Below are 22401 nucleotides of genomic sequence, written 5' to 3'. Positions count from 1 at the left end.
ACACACACACACACACACATACATACCCACACATACACACACACACATACACACACACACACACACATACATACACATACACACACATACCCACATACATACACACACACATACACACACACACATACACACACACACATACACACACACACATACACACAGCTGCCTCCCTGAACTCTTCTGTGCAGAGGGCCCCTCCCTCCAAGGCTAGCCCTCCCCACACCCGTCCCCGGCCCCCCTCAGGCATTCCTTTTCTCTGTGGCCACCTCAGTGCTCCCTCTGCAGGATCCTATCCCTTAGCTGACAGACAGGCACAGGCTGCTGCAACTCAAAAACAAACCTCCCATGACCTTGGGTCCCTCCCTCTGGCAAACCCAGCCCAGCACCCCAGGACAGCCTTAAATTGACTCCTTTTAGAAAATATGCTGCAAGGCTGGGCACAGGGGCTCACGCCTGTAATCCCAGCACTTTGGGAGGCCGAGGCAGGCAGAACACGAGGTCAGGAGTTCAAGACCAGCCTGGCCAAGATGGTGAAACCTCGTCTCTACTAAAAATACAAAACTCAGCCGGGTGTGGTGGAGGGCGCCTGTAATCCCAGCTACTCGGGAGGCTGAGGCAGAGAAATTCTTGAACCTGGAAGGTGGAGGTTGCAGTGAGCTGAGATTGCACCACTGCACTCCAGCCTGAGCGACAGAGCGAGACTCAATCTCAAAAAAAAAGAAAAAGAAAATATGTTGTAAATGGCACCGCCTTTCTTGTCCTTGGTCCTGCCCTTGTGACTTGCGGCTGCCAACCTAGCTGATGCCCACCAGGCCTTGTGCCCATCTCTCTCCAGATGTGCCACTTGTCTCTGGCTTCCTCTTTCTTGGCTCCCTGCTGGCTGACCTCCCTCCAATCCCTAAATGTAGCACTTGCTAAGGTTCTTTCCTGGCCTCCAAAATCCTCCCCTGCAGCATTAGCTCCACTGGTCTAAAAGAGGCTCCTCCCTTCCCCCCTCCCCCTTGGCCATACCCTCTCCAAATTCCCTGTGCCCAGGGCCTCCATACTCCCAGTCTCCAGGCTTGGGGAACCTCAGACAACCTTCCCGTGGTCCAATCCCTGGATTCAATCACAAGGTCAGGTGGCTCTTGCTTCCTAATGTCCTCCCATCAACCCCTCCCTCTTCATCCCCTCCAGGGGCCTGGAAAGTCGCCTCTCCCATCTACTTCCTGGCCCCTGCCTTTCTCTCTCTCAACCCAACCCATCCTACCCAGAGCCTCAAACTGATCTCTGGAACGTACCCTCCCTTCCTGTCCCCAGCTTCTTCATCCAAGACCTCCACAATTTCCTCCCTATAACCCCCTTCTCAGACCAATCTCCCAGGCAAATGGAGCTGCTCTGCGTACCTCAAACCCTCCCGCTGTGCCTCAGCTCACAGCACTCCCTCCACAGAGAATCCCCTGACATCAAGTCCACCAAATGAACCCCTCTCATCCTTCAAGGGTCAGCTAAAATGCCAGTGGCTCCTTGTGGTCTCTCCTGCCCTGACCTCCTAGAGCCTTCCTCCACACAAAAATCAGACACAGCTCTGCTTGGAGCAGTCTGTGGAACAGGCCTATTTTTCAGCTGGAAGCTGAGCTCTGAGGGGCAGGGACTGGCTTCAAGGGCTTCAGTTTCCCTCTGGCACTAACTCTGGTTAAGGACAGATTCAACATTTGTGTATGGATTGAACAAATGGAAAAGGCCACAAGCTCAGGGACGTCCACACCCTAAACACATATAACACAGGTGCCCCATCACTTCCTGTCTACTCAGGAAGCCCCAGCTCCAGGTGTCCTCAGGAAAAATGTGGCCCCAAGCCTGGCTGCCTCCCAGAGGAGCTGAGGTCCTAGGCTCAACTAATCCCCCGATCCACACTGGGCAAGGCCCTACCTCCTTCAGGTGGACTCTCGTTGGCGGCCGGCGCCGCTGGCCCCCTCGCACCCGGTCCCGCGTCACATGCTCCAGGGCACAGCTCTTGTCCACCTTTACCTGGAGGGAGGGGGAACCAGATCAGCCCCTGCCAAGCCTTGGGGAGTACGGGAAGTACCCAGGCTGGACCTGGCTTAGAGGCAGGGTCAGTGCCCCACCGCTGTCTCTCTGGGCATCTCCCTACCCTGGCCTCTGCTTCTCTGACTCTGCAATGCCCCTGGGGTCTCTTGCAAAGTCTGAGGCTCTCCCTCTCTGCAGCTGCCGTTTTCCTCAGTCTTCCTGCCCAAATATGAGCCATCGGTCCTTGCCCCTGAGTATATCACAAATATATAAGCAGCCCTGAGGTGGCTTTGGGGCTTAGGTAGGAGAGAAGGTAGAAAGCAGCCCGTGCTCCCCTGGTACCTGGTTTCTGGAAAAGGTCTGCCCTGGCCTCTGCCACTCTCCCAGGACCCCTGGGGAGAGCCCAGGAGAGAGCAGGGCCTCTGCCCCTTGAGCCTGGAAGCCTGGAGGGCAGCATCTTCTCTCTGAGGGTAACAGAAGGGGTCAGGATTGGCTGGGAAGCCCCAGAGTAAGAGTCACATGGGAGGTCCAGACTCAGAACCCTGGAGCAGCCTGGCCCTATGATGGGGAGGGGGGCTCAGGCCCACGTGTGACTCCAGCTGTTTCTGTCCCTCCGTGGAGGAGCGGACTGTGGGTTGAGGCCCAGCCCATGGCTCCTATGGCCTCCGCCAATATCTATGATATGTCCCATCATCTCTCTCCCATGGAATGGGGACAGTTTTCTCCCAGGTAGTGAAGGGCTGAGCATGACATGTAACACAGGATACGACATAGGATTTACGGGCTGGGAGTCGGGGGACCTGGGTATTAAGAGGGGACTTGCTTGGAAAGATATGCTCCTTAACATAATCCAAGGCATCACTGTAGGGGGCCCCCAGGTCCATTTTAGCCCAAATAACCAAAGATTCACGATGTCAAAGACAAATCTCCCTAGGAGATCCTGGCCCCATGGGATGCTCTGCCTGCTCCAAGCCAGATTGTGGCTACTGCTGCCACAGTCCCCAGTACAGCACAGGGGGCAGAGGTCTGCAGGGCTGAATGGTCATTGCAGACAGAGAGGGAGGCCCAGAGCTGAGAGCCAGCCTGCCCTGGACCTCATGAGCAAACTGAAAAGGGAGCTTTCGGGTCACTCTGCAGCGCTGTCTGGCCTGGGCCCACCTGCTGCTTCCAGCTGAGGCCAGGCTTAGAAAGGATGCATGCTGCCACCAGTCCAGTTCCAGCCCACCACTTATCTGCTTTCCACTTTAAGACAAGTTACTTAATTTCCTTAAGCCTCCATTTCATCTGTAAAACAAGGACAGCACCACCTACTATGAGGGGCTGTAGTGAGGACTACAGAAGGTAACAACAGTGCCCTATAGCAGTGACATAATCAAGGGGTGGTCTGTGGTGAGGAGGGGCAGGGTCCTCTCCTAGATCACACGCAGTGGGAAAGGAGACACAGAGCTGTCCACAGACTGCATCGCACCTCATCGAAAGCCTTGTTTTTGCCTCGGTTAATCCCTTCATTGAGGGCTTTGATCCAGGATTCCTTCTCCTCCCCGGTGGGTGCCTGGAATTTGATGTCGCTGACCTGCGGGCAAGATGGATGGAGTAGATGGCAGATGTTTAACAAAGCTCACATTTGGCATGTTAAGGAGGCTTCCTAACCTAGATCCCGAAGTCAAACCAAAATGACCCCACAGTAAGTATGACACTGGGACTTTGGGCAAGGAAAGGGAAAGATCTCACAGAGAAGCCCTCCCTACTGCCCACCAGCATGCAGCTCGGTCTGAATTCGAATCAGCCTGGCCTTGTGGAAACAGCCAGGATCTGGTCCAGCTCCATGGGACTCCCCCAGGCCAGCTGCCTGGGCTCCGGGCTTCCGTTTACTCTGTAAAGTAGGAATAGCCCCAGTCTACATTCAAACCCACCCCACACCACCCCTGAGTCCTTTCCCAATTCAGGTAGGAGCTATGAGCTCCTGTTAGAATCAGAGGGTGGCTCAGAGAACCCTGACCCTGCCAGGCCCAATGGCCAGACAGGAAGTGAGAGGAAGGAGTGAGGCCATGGAAACTGAGGGGCTGCCCCATGCAGTGGATATGGCAGTAGGGCCTCTGAGTGAGACAGTCCACCACTTACAGGTGTCTGACCTCAGGCCTCAGTTTCTTCACCTGTGAAAGAGAATACCACCAGGACCTGCCTCATGGAGCCATGGAGATCATTTTTTAAATGATGTATCCAATTTGTACACCCATGCTCATAGCATTGTTCGCAACAGCCAAAAGGTGGAAGCAACCTCAGTGTCCACTGACAGACGAATGGATAAGCAAAGTGTACATATGTACAAAGTCCATATGTACAATGGATTATCAGCCAGCCTTAAAAAGGAAGAAAAATCTGACACATGCTACAACAGGGATGAACCTTGAAAACATTGTGCTAAGTGAAATAAGCTGGACACAAGAAGACAAAAACTGCCCGATTCCACCTATATGAGGTACCTAAAGTTATCAAAATCATAGAGACAGAAAAGAGAGTGGTGGTTGCCAGGGGCTGGGGAGAAGGGCAATGGGGCATTATTATTTAATGAGCACAGAGTTTTAGTTTTACGCAGTGGAGAGTTATGCCATAGATGGTGGTGATGGTTGTACAACATCATGAATGTATTTAATGCCACTGAATTGTGAAATTTCAAACTGGTAAAGATGGTATATTTTTTTTGACCACAGATGTTTTTTTTTTAATTGGGGGAAAAAAGATATATCTAAAGTACTAAATCTGGAGCTGGGCAGTGAATACTCAGTAATAGGAATTAGCACCACTGCCTTCCCTCTGGACAAAACAGTTGCAGTTTCCTCATCTATAAGATGGGATAACACTGCCTACTACCAAGCAATGCTGAGGAAATTAAACATAGTAGGTGCTCAGTAAATAGTTCTTGAATGAATGAGCCAACAAATTAATGAACTGGCCCAAGTTTCCTTCCCTCACCATTTTTGGACCACTGCCTACTCTCTGACCGCAAGATGCCCTAGTCCTTTGTTGGCAGTCGCCAGCTTGCCCATCCTCCGCCCTGGTGTTAGATAGTACCTCCCCTCCCTCCACTCTCCAGTTATGTAACACCGAGGTCGGCCTGGCCCCCTCAGCATCCTCATTATATAATTTCCTCCTGGCTGTCACTGCCTCCCCCTCATACAGGGCCCTGGGTCCCACCCCCACCACACCAGGCACAGCCAAATGCTCATTTGCATGACCAGGGTAAATTCGATCCTGGAAGCAGATCTTCAGTTAAGTCAGAAACCCCAGGGCACCTTGGCAACTGCCTCAGCTCAGCCATCAGGGCTGCTGGGGGCTCAGGGAGGGACCACACTGCATCCAGGGTCGCAAAGGCTACCCAACTCTGTGATGGGACCTGTTAGAAAGGAAGTCTGGGGCCAGCCCTTCTACCCAGCTGCTGCTCCTATTCACAGGCTGTGACCCCTGCATGGTGCAGGATTTAGCATCCAGGGAGCTTGAAAAATCTACAATTGAACTCAGGAGCCAACGGAACAAGAGGAGGCCAGAGAAGAGCAGGCCTAGAAGTCCGATTACCAAGTTCTACTTGCTTCACTACTCTGGACCTCAAGGGGACAAGAACAGAACCACTGGACCCAGCCCAAACTGCAGCTCCTTCCCCACTGGCCCAGCCCACCTGAAGCAGACTGCCTCAGCTCTCTTCTGCTCCCTTGTGAGAAGCAGAAATGGCCTCAGGGAAGACCTATTGTGCAAGCCAAAAGGTTCCCACAGGAGAAGGAAGACAAGGTTAAACAGGACCCAGCTCTACCCTCCTAAGGAACCCTGTATCTGGCTGAACGAGCCAGGCATTCCACAAGGATGACCAGAATAGAGACAATTAGAATACCAAGAAGTTACCAGCCTGGGCAACATAGCGAGACCCCATCTCTACCAAAAATATGAAAATTAGCCAGGCATGATGGTATGTGCCTGTAGTCCCAGCTACTCAGAAGCTGAGGTGGGAGGATCACCCGAGCCTACGAGGCAGAGGTTGCAGCAAGCTGAGAAAAGGCCACTACACTCCAGCCTGGGTGACGAGTGAGATCCTGTCTCAAAAAATAAGAATATCAAGAAGCTGTGCCTCTCCCCCAAAGTCATGCTGAAGGGCCACAGGCTGTACAGGTCCCTGCCCTGAGAACTTCCAAGAAGCCCCAGGACACAGGCACTTCTAGGAGCTTAGATGCTAACAGGACTGGCCACAGACTAGGCCCACAAGGCCTGGGAAAAGAGGAAGGACAAAATGGCAGAGAGGAAAAAAGTGGGAGGGGAAGAGAGGAGGCAGGAAAGAGGAAAGGGCCAAGCTGGCTGAGACCAGCAGGGCAGCAAGGCCCAGCAGTGGCCACCCTGCTTCCTGGCAGCGTCTGCCTGTGACCTCATGGGCCGGGGTGTGGGGCTGGAGAAGCAGGGGGAGAGGGGCATGTAAGACATTGGAGTCTTTGTTTATTTGATTAGAGGGGAAAAAAGGCGGCCTCAGGACCAGACAGCCAGGGTCATGTGACCTCCTGGCCGGCTGGAGGCCTCACTGAGGATGGGGAACACCCAGGCCGCTGAGAAAGGAGGGTGAAAGGATGTGGGAATGCGGTGCCCTGGGCCAGGTCCACCAACTGACCTCTGGAGAGCCCCAATCTGTGTGAGCTCCTGGGGTGGGGAGGGTCAGGGGCCCTTGAGCTGGAACCAGGATGCACTGTTTCATCCGCAGCACCCACGGCTTGCTCCACAGCCCCATCTCCCAGGTGATTGTCCTGTTCTCAGAGCCAGCCTAAATTCTTACAGGGTTGGGGGCTGGGAAGGAGGGTGTTGGCTGAAGCAGCTGAGAACACAGCTGCACAAACAGGCTTCTCTGAAGGTGATGTCCCACCCTGAGCTGAGCCCAGCCCACCTAGTCTACTACCAGCTGATTCTCGGAGCTGGGGAAAAGAGATGGCCCACAGAACAGCACAGGCAGAGGCCAGAGAGGCTAGCTCTCCCTCCACCCCACATCCACATAGCACACTAAGACACACACCCAGACAGACACACGGCCAGGTGAGCACTCAACTGCATTTAAAAAAGGTACACGCACAAGGGCCAGACACACCGGTGGCAGATCTTCACACAGAACATAGTTTGCATCTCATCTCTCTCAAACACACATCCACATGTACAGCGCCCACTCAGGAAGGAAGTGGGTCTCCAGGACAGGGTAGGGGCTCCAGGGCTTGAAAAGATTAAAATGTGACTCCTTTTGTCCTCAAAGAGCCCTAAGCAGCAGATGGTCAAGTGAAATCTGGGCCCAGTCCCATAAGCCCTCAGAACACTATAATTACACCAGCCCCTACCCTTGGACACACTTCCAGCTCCCAGTATCACAGCTCCACAGCCCCCTCCACTGCTATCTTGGTTGCTTCTGTGCCCCCACCCCCTGCAGAGTAGGACAAAGGGTCAATGAGTAAAGCATCTTGGTATTCAGGGTCTGCAGAGGACTGGGCTCCCATTCCCTAAAGCTGGGGGAGAATGGCCTCCAGCAGGCCCAGACCAGACTTGCTCCCCAACCCCCAACCTCTGTGACTCAGCCCTATTCTGCAAGGCTCCACATGACATGCAGAGGACAAGGCAAGGAATGGCCCAGCCGCAGATGGGTGCAAGCTGGCGAGAGGTGCTGTGCACGCCAGTCTCAAATCTGAACTCGCTCCTGACATCTGGTGGGTGTCAACACCCACCAGACTCCCTGCCAGAGAAATGTGGTGCAAACAGCAAACTTCATCTGCACACACAGCATGTCCCAAGGAAAGACTCTCTCAAACCAGGGACCTTTCCCAGCTACAGCCACAAAAGGAAAGTGCAAGGGGAGGAAAGCTGGAGGGCTGCAGGCCTCCCAGTCCTGAGTCCAGGATGGGCCCACCCAGAAAGGCCTGGGATGAAGGGAGGCCGCACCCTCCCGCTCTGCCCCAGGCCACATCAAGGTGTTGAGGCCTGGCAGGGGGTGGAGGCCTCATCCACAGCTCTCCTGCCTCAGCCCTGGGCCTCCCCCAGGGTCTAGGGTAAAGCCAAGTGCCCCACCTCCCAAACACTACTTTCCAACTACAGCCTGGGATGGAGGGCCTGGGCCTGCAAGGGGAAGACGAGAGCAGAGCTCTTTCAACAGAGCCCTAAGTGCATCTCTTATCAACTAGGGGCTTGGAAGACTCCGAGACAAAATGAGTAAAGGTCTGACCTATGGTGGCTGCTAGGGCTGAGCCTCAGCCACATGCAACAGAAAACAGGCTTTTTAAAGGGGCCAGGCCTGCTAAACCTGCTTAGGCCTCCCAAGGCGACTCTGGCCTAGAGGGAAATGGGGCAGCAGCAGGCTTCTTCCTACCTTGTTCCCTGGGGATCGCAGCAGGATAAAGCGGTGTTTCCGCTTGAGGAGGGCACGAAGGTCCTGGCACTTCTCATAGCTGCCCAGCTCCACGGTCTCCACACACTTCTGATCATCCTGGGGAGGGAGACAGAAGGGACATGAGCTGGTGACAGTCAGACCCACCACCACCCTCAACCACTCACGCCCCAGACCCTGATCCCACTCAGTGAGGACATCACTTGGTCAGAGCGAGGACCTCAGGCTGCCAATCAGTCACCAAGATGTGGTGTCCACACCCTGGCAAGTGCACGCTGGCTGGAGGGATGCCCATGAGGCTCCCCATCCAGATGGGAGACGGGCACATAGCCCAGAGGCGGGTATGTGCCTAAGGCCAAAGGAGGAAACAGGGGAAGCTAGAGAGGCTAAGAAAAGGCTGTCTGGGGTCCAGTCATGCCCAGAGGCCAAGCAGAGATCTCTGGAAGAGACAGCCAGAGGAAGAATGCAGAATGCCACAAAATGGCAGGCAGGGAGTGGGATGGGGACGAGGGACAACAAAGACTTTCCAGGAAGAGCCAGAGGGAAGTGTGAACAAGGCACATTTGGGGCTACATGCCCTGCCTTCAGCACAGCCATCCTGAATTGTGTTTCTCACTCAGCATCATACCCTGCTGAGCCTTGGCTTGGGAGAGCAGCACCTCGTCCAAGGCTGCAGGCTACATACAAGCAAGAGGCAAGGGCTCCTTCAAGCGCATCCCATCCCCACCCCACCACTTGGAGGCCTCATCATTAGAAGGGCCAGTGGCCAGGACAGTGTCCAGCCTCTTCCCAGCCATCTCTGGACACTAGCCAGGCTGTCTTCCTGCCCACCACCCCTGATATTTCAGTGTGTTCTCTACAGGCTCCACCCATCAGGTGCCTGTCCAGCAAGCTGCCTGGAAAAAGCTCTTCCCTCAATGGTGGTCAACTGGTCCTCTTCCAGGGAAGAACCAACTGGAACAATTTCCTGGGTGTGGCACTCTCATCCAGGAGAGTCTAGGGAAGCAGAAGCAGATCCTTTGGCGGGGGAGGGTACACCACCCTGGGACTGGCCAAAAAGTTAAGGAAACTCTTGCTGATGTTTAACAGAAGGAACCTGACACTCATGAGCACTTCTGCATCCCTGAGTCTCTGAACCTCACGATAACCCTGAAAGCCTACAGCCCCGTATCTGCCTCATTTTAGAGAAGGAAAGAATGAGGCCTGGAGGTGAAGGGATTTGCCCTAGGCACACAGACCCAAATACAAGGGGCAGGGCCCCAACTCAAACCACAGCCTCTGACTCCCAGGCCAGGGCCCTTTCCAGCACAGCACACTCCTGCCAGTCACAGGCAATAGGTTGCTCTGCACGAGGGGTCCTCCAAGGGTGGGACCTGGGCCAGTAGCATCAGCACCACCTGAGAGCTTGTTAGAAATGCAAACTCCTGGCCAGGCGCGGTGGCTCACACCTGTAATCCCAGCACTTTGGGAGGCCGAGGCGGGCGGATCACGAGGTCAGGAGAGCGCAAAACCAGCCTGACCAACATAAAGAAACCCCGTCTCTACTAAAAATACAAAAATTAGCTGGGCATGGTGGTGTGCGCCTGTGGTCCCAGCTACTCAGGAGGCTGAGGCAGGAGAATGGCGTGAACCCGGGAGGTGGAGCTTGCAGTAAGCCGAGATTGTGCCACTGCACTCCAGCCTGGGCAACAGAGCAAAACTCTGTCTCAAAAAACAAAAGGAAATGCAAACTCCCAGGCCTCACCCCCACTCAATCATAAACCTAGGGGAGTGGGCCTGGCAATCTGTGTTCTAACTAGCCTTCAGGGATTTTGATGGATGCAAATTTTGTTTGTTTGTTTGTTTTTTGCTTTTTTGAAACAGAGTCTCGCTGTGTCGCTCAGGCTGCAGTGCAGTGGCATGATATCAGCTCACCGCAACCTCTGCCTCCTGGGTTCAAGCGATTCTCTGGCCTCAGTCCCCCAAGTAGCTGGGATTACAGGTGCCCACCCCCACACCCGGCTAATTTTTATAGAGATAGGGTTTCACCATGTTGGCCAGGCTGGTCTCGAACTCTTGACCTCAAGTGACCCACCTGCCTCAGCATCCCAAAGAGTTGGGATTACAAGCTTGAGCCACCACCCCTGGCCTGGATGCGAACAGTTAAGAACCACTGCTACTAGCCTGGCCAACATAATGAAACCCTGTCTCTACTAAAAATACAAAAATTAGCTGGGCATGGTGGTGTGCGCCTGTGGTCCCAGCTACTCAGGAGGCTGAGGCAGGAGAATCGCTTGAACCCAGGAGGCCGAGGCTGCAGTGAGCCAAGATAGCACCACTGCACTCCAGCTTGGGTGACAGAGTGCAACTCCGTCTCAAAGAAAAAGAACCACTGCTTTACATCAGAGGTTCTCAGTCTTGGTGGCACCTGGGAGCTTTTAAAAACCCCAATGCCCAGGCGACATCCCAGACCAATTATACCAGGATCTCTTGGGGGGCAAGGCCCAGACCTCAGGATTTTTTAAAGCAGATGACTGTACATCTAATGTGGATAACCACTAATCGACTCTCTCGTCAGCCCCTAGGAGAAAGGGGAAGAGATGGCCAAGGTGGCCTTATCTCTCCCAACCTGGTTCAATCAAGTATCTTTTCTTTTTTGCTTCCATCCATACATCCCTTTCCAATCTCTAGCCTCCAATACCTTCCAGATTCCTCAACTAAACACATGGACCAGAAAAATCCTCCTGCTCTGAGAAGCTCCCCTGCCCCCAATCATGAACCCCTGAACTTGAGTGCTCTCCATCCCATCACTTACTGCTGGGGGGATGCAAACATCTACAAAGCACCTGCAAGGTGCAGACACCCTACGAGGTGCTAGGAGCAGAGTCCTGCCATGGGAAGACACAGTTCTGACTCCCCGCTTGGCCATCTTTCTCTACCCCATTCTCTATCTATCTGCACATCCTTCTGTTCCCCCAACTGCACCCTACAAGAAGCAGCCCCCAAGCAGAACATATAAAGGACCAGTTTTCTGAGTGTCTGGTTCAGATTGAGAACTCAGGAAGTCTCCTCCTCCCCAGGAATCTGGAGCAGGGAAACTGCCCAGGGAAGAATCCTTGCTTGAGAGAGAGCAGCCTACTTGCCCTGTGTCCACAGGCCTCCACTAACTGTATCACCACTGGCCCGAATACACCCTCCTTTGCCTGAGAACAAAAAGTCCATCCACCTCCACCACTGAGCTCCCAACAACTGCCTGTCCTGGGTCTCCTCTCCACCCCACCCAAGACGCTGAATCATCCCAGCTCTTCTGCAGCTCAGAAAAACGGATAAACCAGCAGGCAATGGGTGAGGGAAGCATCTTTGGAATGTCAGCCTCTCTGACAGCAAAGAAACAGCCAAGAGCCATTCGCATTCGTTTGTTCGCCTAGTTCCTTACATCAGAAAGAGGAATTGAGCTAATAAGCATTTCTCAATTCCTACTCCCAGGCCAAGCTCCCCCACCCCCGAGTGCTAAGTTCTTGAAATTGCATTTACATTTTTAATAGCAATCTTTTTCAAAAAAGGAAAAAAAGCATGATTTAGATTTTTCATGTTTGGGAGATGTGAAATCCTTCCTGCTTCCCAGCTGTGGCCAGATGTGGAGAGGCAGTTTAGGACAAGTGACAGTACCTGACAGGCTGACAGCTGAAAGCCTGTCACTTAACTCTCATGGCAGCTGGCACTGGAAGAAGCTGTGACAACCCCCTTTATTGGTAAAAATATCCCCCTGCTGCCTCATTCCCAACTGTGGCACATCCTATTTTGGTGGGAGCAGCAGTAGAGAACATCTGGGGGTGCTGTCTACGCACCCTCATTCCCTTGCCCTCTTCCCACCTCTTCTCTGACACCCTAACTCCATGAGCCAGCAACTCAGGCAGGTCAGACAAGGTGCTTCTCCGGGTTGCCTAACCTTTCTTGTCCTGGGACAATTGTGAATTTGCCAAGATAGCCTGAGGCAGGCTGGGAGAGGCCAATGAGGAAGAGGCAGGCTCCCCCTTCTTCTGCCCCCAGGCCAATTCCTCCCCAGGTATTTCATCTGTCAAAGGCATATTGTGCTACCCTGTTTTCAGTGGATGGGCTCTCCGATAGCCTCAACCACAGCACACAAACAGCATCTACAAGGAAAAACCACTTTTCTTCCTCCAGTCTTCACCTACATCTTAACTGACTCTTATTTAACACGCAAGCTTTGCATCCTTGGTTGTCCAAATCCCAAGCCTGCTGAAATCAGAAGGGGAACAAGCATCTGAAGTGGGAAGAAGTGAGGGCTATTAGAGGCACAAGGACAGCAGAATTTGAAACCAGCAACTTGATGTTAAAGGAGAAAGAAAAGCTGAGAAGTACAGCCTCCTGCCAGTTCAAAACAGAGAGGCAATGTGCCTCTCTACCCCTATGCATCTTGAGAACCCACTCCGCAGGTGGGTCTGACAGGTGATGACACTGAGCCTCCAGGGAAAGATTTTATTTAGGCCAGCATCTTCTCTTGAAGAAAGCAGAGAACATTTAACATATTTTAGAGATTTTCTTGCAAAAATAAGTTCTGGGGTTTACTCGCTGGTGTCTCTTGGTAGAAAGCATGCTGGATTTGCTTCTAGACCTAACTCCTCCATTCACTGGGAGATGCTGAACAGTCATCTTGTCACCCTGAGCCTCAGTATCCTCTTCTGTAAAATATAATATGATGACCACTCTCATGGGACTACTGAGATTTGTCACAGGGAGATATGTAAGAACGTATCTCCAAACAAGTATAAGTGCTACTTATTATTTCTTTTTTGTTTTTTTGAGATGGAGTTTTGCTCTTGTTGCCCAGGCTGGAGTGCAATGGCATGATCTCAGCTCACTGCAACCTCCACCTCCCAGGTTCAAGTGATTCTCCTGCCCCAGCCTCCTGAGTAGCTGGCATTACGGACATGTGCCACCACACCCAGCTAATTTTGTATTTTTAGTAGAGATGGGGTTTCTCCATGTTGGTCAGGCTGGTCTCGAACTCACGACCTCAGGTGATCCGCCTGCCTCGGCCTCCCAAAGTGCTGAGATTATAGGTGTAAGCCACCACGCCCAGCCTGCTAATTATTATTTCTACTACTACTGCTGAATGGAGCAGGCTTCAGTTTTCTACAACATTCACTCATACGGAACCTTGATCAGGGACAGGAAAAGACTTGCACACTAGATGCACATACAGTTCAAAGAACTCTTGGCCGGGCACGGTGCCTCACGCCTGTAATCCCAGCATTTTGGGAGGCAGAGGCAGGCGGATCACCTGAGGTCAGGAGCTCCAGACCAGCCTGGCCAACAGGGTGAAACCCTGTCTCTACTAAAAATACAAAATTAGCCGGGTGTGGTGGCTGACGCATTGATCCCAGCTACTTGGGAGGCTGAGGCAGGAGAATTGCTTGAACCTGGGAGGCAGCAGCAGCAGTGAGCTGAGACAGTGCCATTGCACTCCAGCCTGGGCAACAAGAGCGAAACTCCATCTCAAAAAATAATAATAATAATAAAATAAGAGGGCCAGGCGTGGTGGCTCACACCTGTAATCCCAACACTTTGGGAGGCCGAGGTGGGTGGATCACGAGGTCAGGAGATTGAGATCCTCCTGGCCAACATGGTGAAACCCCATCTCTACTAAAATACAAAAAATTAGCTGAGCATGGTGGTGCGCGCCTATAATCCCAGTTACTCCGGAGGCTGAGGCAGGAGACTTGCTTGAACCAGGACCCAGGAGACGGAGGTTGCAGTGAGCCGAGATCGCGCCACTGCACTCTAGCCTGGGCTACAGAGCGAGACCCTGTCTCAAAAAAAAAAAATAGCTGGGCATGGTGGCGTGCACGCCTGTAGTCCCAGCTACTCGGGAGGCTGAGACAGGGGAATCACTTGAACCAGGAGGCAGAGGTTGCGGTGAACCAAGATCCCACCACTGCACTCCAGCCTGGTGACAGAGCAAGACTCCATCTCTGAAAAAAAAAAAAAAGAAGTCTCATCTCATCTAGAAACCCTAGAATTGCCCCCGGATGTATTGTCCCCATATACAGAGACCCAGAGAGGATTAGGTACTTGCTCAAGGTTGCACAGCATGGCAAAAGTGGAGCAGGTCTCCTGGCCCCAAACCCAGGGTCCTCCTACTAACTTGATTGCCCTCACTTTGCGCCTGTCCCAGAACCCCCAGCCTCGGGGCCAAGCAGGTCCTCACCTCATTCTCATAGACCAGCAGCTGGGCCTGGCAGAGGAGCAGATATCGGTCTTTCCAGAAACCCAGGAGGCCCCCACTGCTCTTCTTGATCCAGCCAGCCTTGTCCACCGTCTGTGCTCCTCGAGGCTTCTCACCCGCTTCCTTCACACCCTGTAACATAGCACCAGGACATACCATGAGGGCAGCTACCATGGGGTCACAGGTCACAGGTTCACAGGTCACACAAGGGATGTATCCCTATGCTAAGTACCTAATGACATCATCCTATGTGAGCTTTCCCGCAACCCCCAAGACAGATATTCCTAACCCAGGATCAGAGCTAATAACAGCAATAATAGCAGCAGCCACTTTACTCTGAGCCACTGTATAACATTTGATACACATAGTGTCATTTAACTCTTACAACTCCCCTCCAAGATGGTAGCCTCATTATCCACACGTCATAGCAAACTAAAGCTCAGAATGGAGAGACGACTCAACAGAGGTGCAAACCACGGCTAGAGGACAGAGCCAGAATTCTAAGCAGGTCTCTCTGACCCCATGTTTTTCCCACTCCACCATTCTGCCTTCATGTGTTCATTCAGTCAACATAGGTACTGAGTGCTTACAACATCATAGGAGAATAAAAGTAAGGCAGTCTCTGTCCTCAGAGCTCACAGTGCGGGAAAATAGGAGTTGAACAAATAAATACCCAGGCATACCCATTAACCTGTGTGAAATGCTATACCGGAAATACACAAGGGGCAGTGAGAGGACAGTGGGGGGACCCAGTTCAGGGTGGGGTGGCCCAGGAAGGCCACCCAGAACAAAGATTGGAAGGACAGGCAGGCTGAGTGGAAATCTGCCTCTCTACCGCTATGCTTCTAGAGAACCCACTCTGCAGTCCCTCCCGCTTCCCACCCAAAGCAGGAGGCTCCTCTCCCCTCCTGCCCACTCCAGGCAAGGACCTTAGGGTGGCCACCACATCTAGTGAGGGTTCCAAGTACTCTGTCTTTGACCACAGGCTGGCACAGGAGTTAAATTCAAGCCCTTCTCCTGGACTTGGGTAGACACTCTGGAGCCTTGGAGCCAGTGACATCTTGTGCCTCACCAATTGCCTGCTTGGGTGGCTGGGTGCCAGGTACATGCCTACCAGATGAGGTTGGGGTCAGATCCACTTCTAGGTCCCCAGCACCTAGCCCTGTTCTTTTACACATAATGGGTGCTCAAGAGGTACCTGTGAAATGAAAATAAAAATACACCCCCTTTGCTAACCACTTTGCTTCACTGATAGGTATCCAGAGTCTTGAGTGTGAAGCGGGGGGTGAAGGAGAGGGGATCAAGAATGTGTCAGAATCTAGAGCCTGCTAGAAGGAAATTAGCACTGACTAATTTTGACTACATTATCATTTACATAAAATTCAAAAAAGGGGCCCCAGTTAAAAGAGGTGTGCCTCTCCCCAGGGATATCCTGTGGCCACAGCTGCCTTTGGAAGAACAAGCCCAAACAGATGTAAGCGTGGTGCACTGTCAGGAGCTGGGCAGACCTGGCTTCCCTGGTCTCTGTCATGGCAGGGGAGCCCCAGCCTTGTTCTCACTGTGGGCCCCCGCCCCCTTTTGAATTGCACATTCTAGTAGTGGGGAATCTGGGCTTAGAAGCTGCAGTCATGCAGACTGAGGCAAACCACTTAACCTCTCTGAGCCTCAGTTTCTTCATCCGTGAAATGCAGCTACTAACAGCAGAAGTTGTAAGGAATCCAACTCCATGAGGGCAGGATTTTTGTTTTGTTCACTCCTGTACCCTCATTACCTAGACAGTGACTGGCACATAGTAAGTGCTCAATAAACGTCTGTTGCTGAATAAAGGCAAAGCATATAGAGCAGTTCCCAGGATGCCCTAAACCTAGTAAATGGCAGCTGTTGTTATTGTTAACCATTGTCACTGCCATCCCCTCTGGCACTCAGGGACCCTCTCCCTGGGCCCAGTTCCCAAGTCAGGACAAGCCCTTTCTGGTCTATAACTGCTGGTCTCAGATCTCCAGGAGCTCCAGGAATGTGGGGTCCCCCCTTGGGGTCTCCCTAACTTGCAGATGGCAAGAGAAATGGGGAAGTGAGGTGGTCCAAATGGTCTTCCCGGGACCAGGTATGGTGGCTCATGCTTGTAATCCCAGCACTTTGGGTCGAGATGGGAAGATCATTTGAGGTCAGGAGTTTGAGATCAGCCTGACTGAAACCCCATCCCTACTAAAAATACAAAAAATAGCCGGGTGGTGATGGCGCACGCCTGTAATCCCAGCTACTCAGGAGGCTGAGGCAGGAGAATCGCTTGAGCCTGGAAGACACAGGTTGTCGTGAGCCGAGATTGCACCACTGGACTCCTGTATGGGTAACAGGATAAGACCCTGTCTCAAAAAAAAAAAAAAAAAAAAAAGTCTTCCCGGATATAAGACCAAGGAAGCAGGACGCTGGCTTCCACCCTGTCCAGGAGAAGAAGGATTTCAGCACCCTTTGACAAGGAGAAGGCTCTCCCATTCTATCATGCACTCCACCCCCATTCCCCACATCACCACTGATACCTCCAGGGCCCTAACACCTTCAGCAAGCCCTACAGGCTGTCACAGGCCCAGGGCTAGAAGGGAAGAACAGGGAAATGGGAAACCCCACCCCCACATTTCACACTGACAACCCTCTGACTGCAACAGCAACAGCAAGCACAGCACCACCAGCCCCTCCCAGGCCTTCCACATGATGGGCAGACTCTTGGTTTCTCTTAAACAAGGCAGTGAGGTCTGTGGAGTGTGAAGCTGTTGCCCAGTCACCCATCTCTGAGCTCCAAGCCTCTTGCTTTCAGGGGACCCACCCACCACCCTATAGGATCTCACACCCCTTTCTAAACTCTCTCCACTCATGACCTCTCCTGAAAACTTTCTACCCTCTGGAAGCTCCCTAGGGCCACAGCTGGAACCTGTGCCTAGATCACTGTCACTTCTGGGCTGGTGTAGCCCAGAGAATACCGTGACAGGATTACCTACAGAAGCAAGTCCAGGTCCTTAAAGGATGAATGGGACCAGGGCAGGACTAGGCGAAACAGCACTTTGGGATGGAGGAGGGGACAACTGACGGGCTGCAGATGGTATGACCCACAGCCCAGCCACAGAAACAGCCACCCAGGGGAGGCCTGGCTGGAGGCCAGAGTCCTACTTGCCTCCACCCAGCCCCCTTCCCTGCTCCTCAGAACCCCTCCCTCCAGGGGGCCTGGCTATGCCCCAGTAAGTTTTAATAAAGGGCCCCTCCCCTTGGCAGGGCTCACAGGGGAGGTTTTGTCCTGCTCAGCCCAGTTTCTCGGCCTCCTCTCCTCACTGAGCAGCTGACCACTGTTCTTCCTGTTTTGCCCTCTCCCCTCCCATCCCTCCTCACCCAGGCCCTTTCCTGCCCACCGTGAGCAGCTCCTAGGCACCCCTAGGCACCAGCCTGCCTCCTTTGGATCACTCATTAAAAAAAAAAAAAAAAAAAACAAAGCCAGGTCACCTCAACTCTGTACACAGAAGGGGACAGATGGAACCATAACACCGGTTATGAGAGACAGAGACTAGAAGAAACCTGATTGGCACCTCACATCCCAGGAAGTTTATGACAACCTTTGCTCTTTGACTAAACCCAGCGATGTTCTGACCCAACTCTACTAAGAAACCATCGTGTCACAGTCCCTTGCCGGGGCATTCAGAGAGAGGAAGCACAGGCTCTGCCCCAGGGCAACTTCCAGTCTGAGGTGGGTAACAGAGACCCCGCATAAGATAAGTCCCCTGTCTGGTGGGGAGCGGGTAATCTCCTGCTTGAGAGGCTCCAGCCTATTGGCAGAGACATAGCACTTACCCAGAGGGACGTTCCTAGCTCTCTGATGAGGTAAGGGTTTGGGGTTCATTTGGGAGACCGCTGCAGAAGGTAGGGTTTGGGGAGGGCTCTGAGGAGGGGAAAAGACACACGCCTTGGTCCAGAGAAGGCAAGGCACGAAAGGTTATCAAAGCCCCTGCCCTCTCAACCCCTTTTCTATAGAAAGAGAAAGTACAGCCCAGAAAGGGCAAGAGATTACTCCGTGGGACAGAAACAGTACTGGGACAGGACACTGCCCTGCTTGTCTCTAGATGGTGAGTGCAAGTGGACAGCCTAGAAGCCAGGGAAAGGCATGACTGCTGGCAGAGGACAGAGCCCCAGAGCAGAGAAGAGAAAGCCTAGGTCCATGATTTCTACCCTTACTCCAATGGCAGCAATAATACCCCCACTGATACTCGCAGTTTTCCCAGCTTTTGCATATACATCATCACACTGCTCAATCACCCACCCTTTTCCTTTTACAAATGAGGAACCGAGGCCAGGAGCATACAGGTGGGCAGATGTCCAGTGCCCAGACCAGCACCTCCTCCCCAAGCCTCAGCCTGACAAGAGCTACCAGCCCATTGCATAGAGGAGGTCACTGAGACTGAGGGACCTTAGCCCAGGGTGGCTGGGCACAGGGAGGAAGCTGAAAGCTAGCAGGAGGGCTGAAAGTAGCCATGTGAAAGTGAGATGATGAAGATGGCCTGGGATCATGGGGCAGAGCATGTGGCTATGACCTAAGAGGTGTTTTAGAGAAACAAAGATGGGCACTGAGGCCTAGTGCAACAAGCGGAAACTACTGGGAGAAGTGGGAGGAAAGCAGAGTTAGGGATGCCAAAGGGGAGTAGGGACAGGAAGCCCCTGCTATGGGGGTGAGGCTTGCAGGGGCTTGGGTAAAGTGGACAAGACCTTAGACGGCCCAGATATTTAGATAGCTTTGAGCATCTGGGAGTCAGAAAGTGGCAATATAGGCTGGACGCAATGGCTCATGCCTGTAACCCCAGCACTTTGGGAGGCCAAGGCAGGTGTATCACCTGAGGTCAGAAGTTCGAGACCAGCCTGACCAACATGGAGAAACCTCATGTCGACTAAAAATACAAAATTAGCCAGGCGTGGTGGTGCATGACTGTAATCCCACCTACTCGGGAGGCTGAGGCAGGAGAATCACTTGAACCACGGAGGTGGAAGTTGCAGTGAGCCAATATCTCGCCATTGCACTCCAGTCTGGGCAAGAAGAGCGAAACTCCATCTCAAAAAAAAAAAAAAAAGATAAAAAAAGAAAAGAAAGTGGCAATGTGAGAGATTCAGGACCAAGGGGAGTACAGAGCTGAGCTGGGCCCAGGAGGTGTTCGGAGAACTTCCCTTAATTAGGGGCCAGAGCAGATCAAGAGATGGAGTAATCCTGACCCACATCCTCTGGGAGCAGGGGAGGGGCCCTGGCCAGAGAGCCCAGTCCTTGCAACAGGGGCCTGGGGAGGGCAGATAGCAGCCCCACCCAACAGCACGAAAGAAACCGCAGCAAATCACAGAGGCCTGACTTTGCCCCCTACCTTCACCTACTGAGAGAAGGGGCCACTATCAGGCCAGGAGTAGGAGGAGGACAGGCACTATATTTTGTAGAAGAGGAAATGAAGGCCCAGAGGGGAAGTGACTTATCTACCACCCCACAGTAAGGCAGGGCCTGGCCTAGAGGGAGCCCTGATGGAGGACCACTAGCTGCTCCTATCCATGGCCCCGGCAAAGTGGGAAGTGGGCACTGAAGGGACATGGGCAGCCTGGTCCACTCTGTGCTTCCCAGCTGGCCAGGGTTCCCCCAAGGCAGAGAGCTTCATCTTTCCTTCCCATCCAAGGAGGCAAAGATATGCCCCTTCCCTTGGGCTGGGAGGGCCTGAAGCTGGGACCCCCTCAGGGGATAAGAAACAAATTCACCTTCCTCTAGACCCAACAGGCCCCTCCTTTTAACTTAATCATTCCACAGGCACATATTAAGTGCTTGCTGCGTGCTGCACCCTCGGATAATGGGGCTGCTGGGAGAAATGAGTTTGCAAGTAAAGGGCAGAGGCAGGGGCAAGACCCGATGCCAGGCCAAGAGTGTTCTGAGTGGTTAGAAAGAGGCTCCAGGGACACAGCTGGTCCAGCCCTCGGGTGGGGAAGGCAGGGACCAACATCAGACCCTAGGTGGGCCTGACTCCCGATTCCTTCCCTACAGCTGCTCAGATGGATGTGGGGCGGGAAGAGAGTGGGGGAAAAGGAGATACAGACTTATACAAGGGAGAAAAAAGCAACTTCTCCAGTCCTCCTGTCACCAAGGCATGGTCACATCCTTGAGACAGGAATCCCCCAACACACACACACACACACACACACACACACACACACACACACACACAGTCAGGATCCGACCTGGCCGGTACAGGGAGTCAACGGTAATCAGGGTTCGAGCCCAGTCACCCAGGCCACTTTCAGCAAGTCATCAAACTCGCTGGAGTCTCAGTCTCCTGGTCAATCCAATGGGAACAGTAACAACCACGACGCCCTACAACTGGTGAGAAAGTCAAAGAGAATGAAGGAGGACGCAGACTGCGAAGTCCCCGATATGGATCCCGCTCCCCGCCCCTGTCCCATTTGCCCAGGCTCTTCCTGAGGTGAGACTGGCGGGAGTGGGGCGGGCAGGAACGAGGGCCTGAGCCCAGGACCGCTAATCCCCGTGAGGGGCTCGAGGACCCCAGCCCAAGGCCCTGCCGGGCCCCGCCCTCACCTCCTCCTCCATGGCGAGTCCGCCGAGATCCCACCGCTCAGCCGCTCGCTCCCGGCGCCGCGCGGACTCTGCCACCGCGTCCACGCAATATAGGCTGGACGCAATGGCTCATGCCTATAATCCCAGTACTTTGGGAGGTCCAGGCTAGAGGGCGGCGCAAAGAGTGAGCGCTGGGGGCGCTAGCGGTGGAGCCCTTGAGGTCTCCTGAACCAGTGGGCTGGGGTTGCGAGACCGAGCCGAGCTGCCCTGGGCGGCCAGAGATGTGGGCACACAGAGGCTCCTCCTTTTTCCTCCCAGACGCCAGGCTGTGGGCGATGGCCTGGTCTTCTCTCTGGAACCTCTGAACGGGGCCGGGCCTGTAGCTTGGGTCTCTGTCCGGAGGGTGGTGTTACAGGAAGAGCTGGAGCTGAGAATAGGGACTCCGGGGTCCCTTTACGGGGCGGCCCGCCCCTGGCTCTCAGGGGTCTCCAAGCGTAGTGTTTTCCTGCCCTCCTTGGGCATCGCTCAATCCTTCCCGTATCTGAGGGTCGATCATCCCCCCGATCCCGCGGTGATCTTGCAGCCCTGACAGCCTTGCTGGAGAGTGGAAGTGTGGGGACCAGCAGAGAGTAATGATTTTAGTTATACCATGAGCCCTCATTTTACATTGGAGAAACTGAGGCCCAGAGAGAGAAAGTAACTGGCTGCATCGCAGCCTGCAGCACCGCTCCCCACCACAGACACATACTCCCTCTTAGCTCTCCTGGTCAATCCTGTCCCATGCCAAGGAAGGGAAAATTAAGTGCATGTGAGATCAGCGGTGACCACCTTCGGCTCAGGCTGCCTTAGCAGCGGCTGTGCCAGCGACCAAGCTCTCCTTTCACGGCCTTCTGCCAGCCCTCAGGCTCCCAGGCCACTTTCAGCCCTGTATGGAAAAGGGCAGCCTGGGGCTCCCAGGACAAGGGGGAAGGAGATGCAGGTACACTTCTCCCTCATGCCTGGGCCTGGGTTCCTTTATCTAAAGGAATGAAGAAAATTGAGGCTGATATTATCACTGGTCAAGAAAAAGAAAGAATAGAAAAGAGGAAGGAAGGAGAAAGACAGGAAGGAAGGAAGGAGAGAGAAAGGAAGGAAGGAGGGAGGGAAGGAAGGAAGGAAAAAAGGAAAGAAAAAGAAAAGGAAGGAAGGAGAGAGAAAGGA

General features: G+C 53.4%; 1 protein-coding gene across 2 annotated transcripts in view; it reads right to left on the bottom strand.

The window, feature by feature from the left end:
- PLEKHO2 (pleckstrin homology domain containing, family O member 2) overlaps positions 1 to 21302 on the bottom strand; it is a 25248-nt gene extending 3946 nt beyond the window's left edge. The window contains exons 1-5 of one of the 2 annotated variants that reach the window (XM_011968053.1): positions 21223 to 21302; positions 14613 to 14762; positions 8384 to 8500; positions 3479 to 3583; positions 1912 to 2010 (exon numbers count right to left, since the gene is read on the bottom strand). In XM_011968053.1, coding sequence (XP_011823443.1) covers positions 1912 to 2010; positions 3479 to 3583; positions 8384 to 8500; positions 14613 to 14762; positions 21223 to 21234 — 483 coding nt within the window. In that variant the 5' untranslated portion in view covers positions 21235 to 21302. The remainder of the gene's footprint in view (positions 1 to 1911; positions 2011 to 3478; positions 3584 to 8383; positions 8501 to 14612; positions 14763 to 21222) is intronic. The other variant, XM_011968059.1, reaches the window with a different exon arrangement.
- Between the last annotated feature and the right edge of the window lie 1099 nt (positions 21303 to 22401).

Source organism: Mandrillus leucophaeus, unplaced genomic scaffold (genome assembly GCF_000951045.1).
Source record: "Mandrillus leucophaeus isolate KB7577 unplaced genomic scaffold, Mleu.le_1.0 Scaffold12, whole genome shotgun sequence".
In the NCBI taxonomy this organism is placed as follows: Eukaryota; Metazoa; Chordata; class Mammalia; order Primates; family Cercopithecidae; genus Mandrillus; species Mandrillus leucophaeus.
The sequence above is the reverse complement of the archived record's forward strand: the minus strand, read 5'-3'. Positions and strand labels throughout refer to the sequence as shown.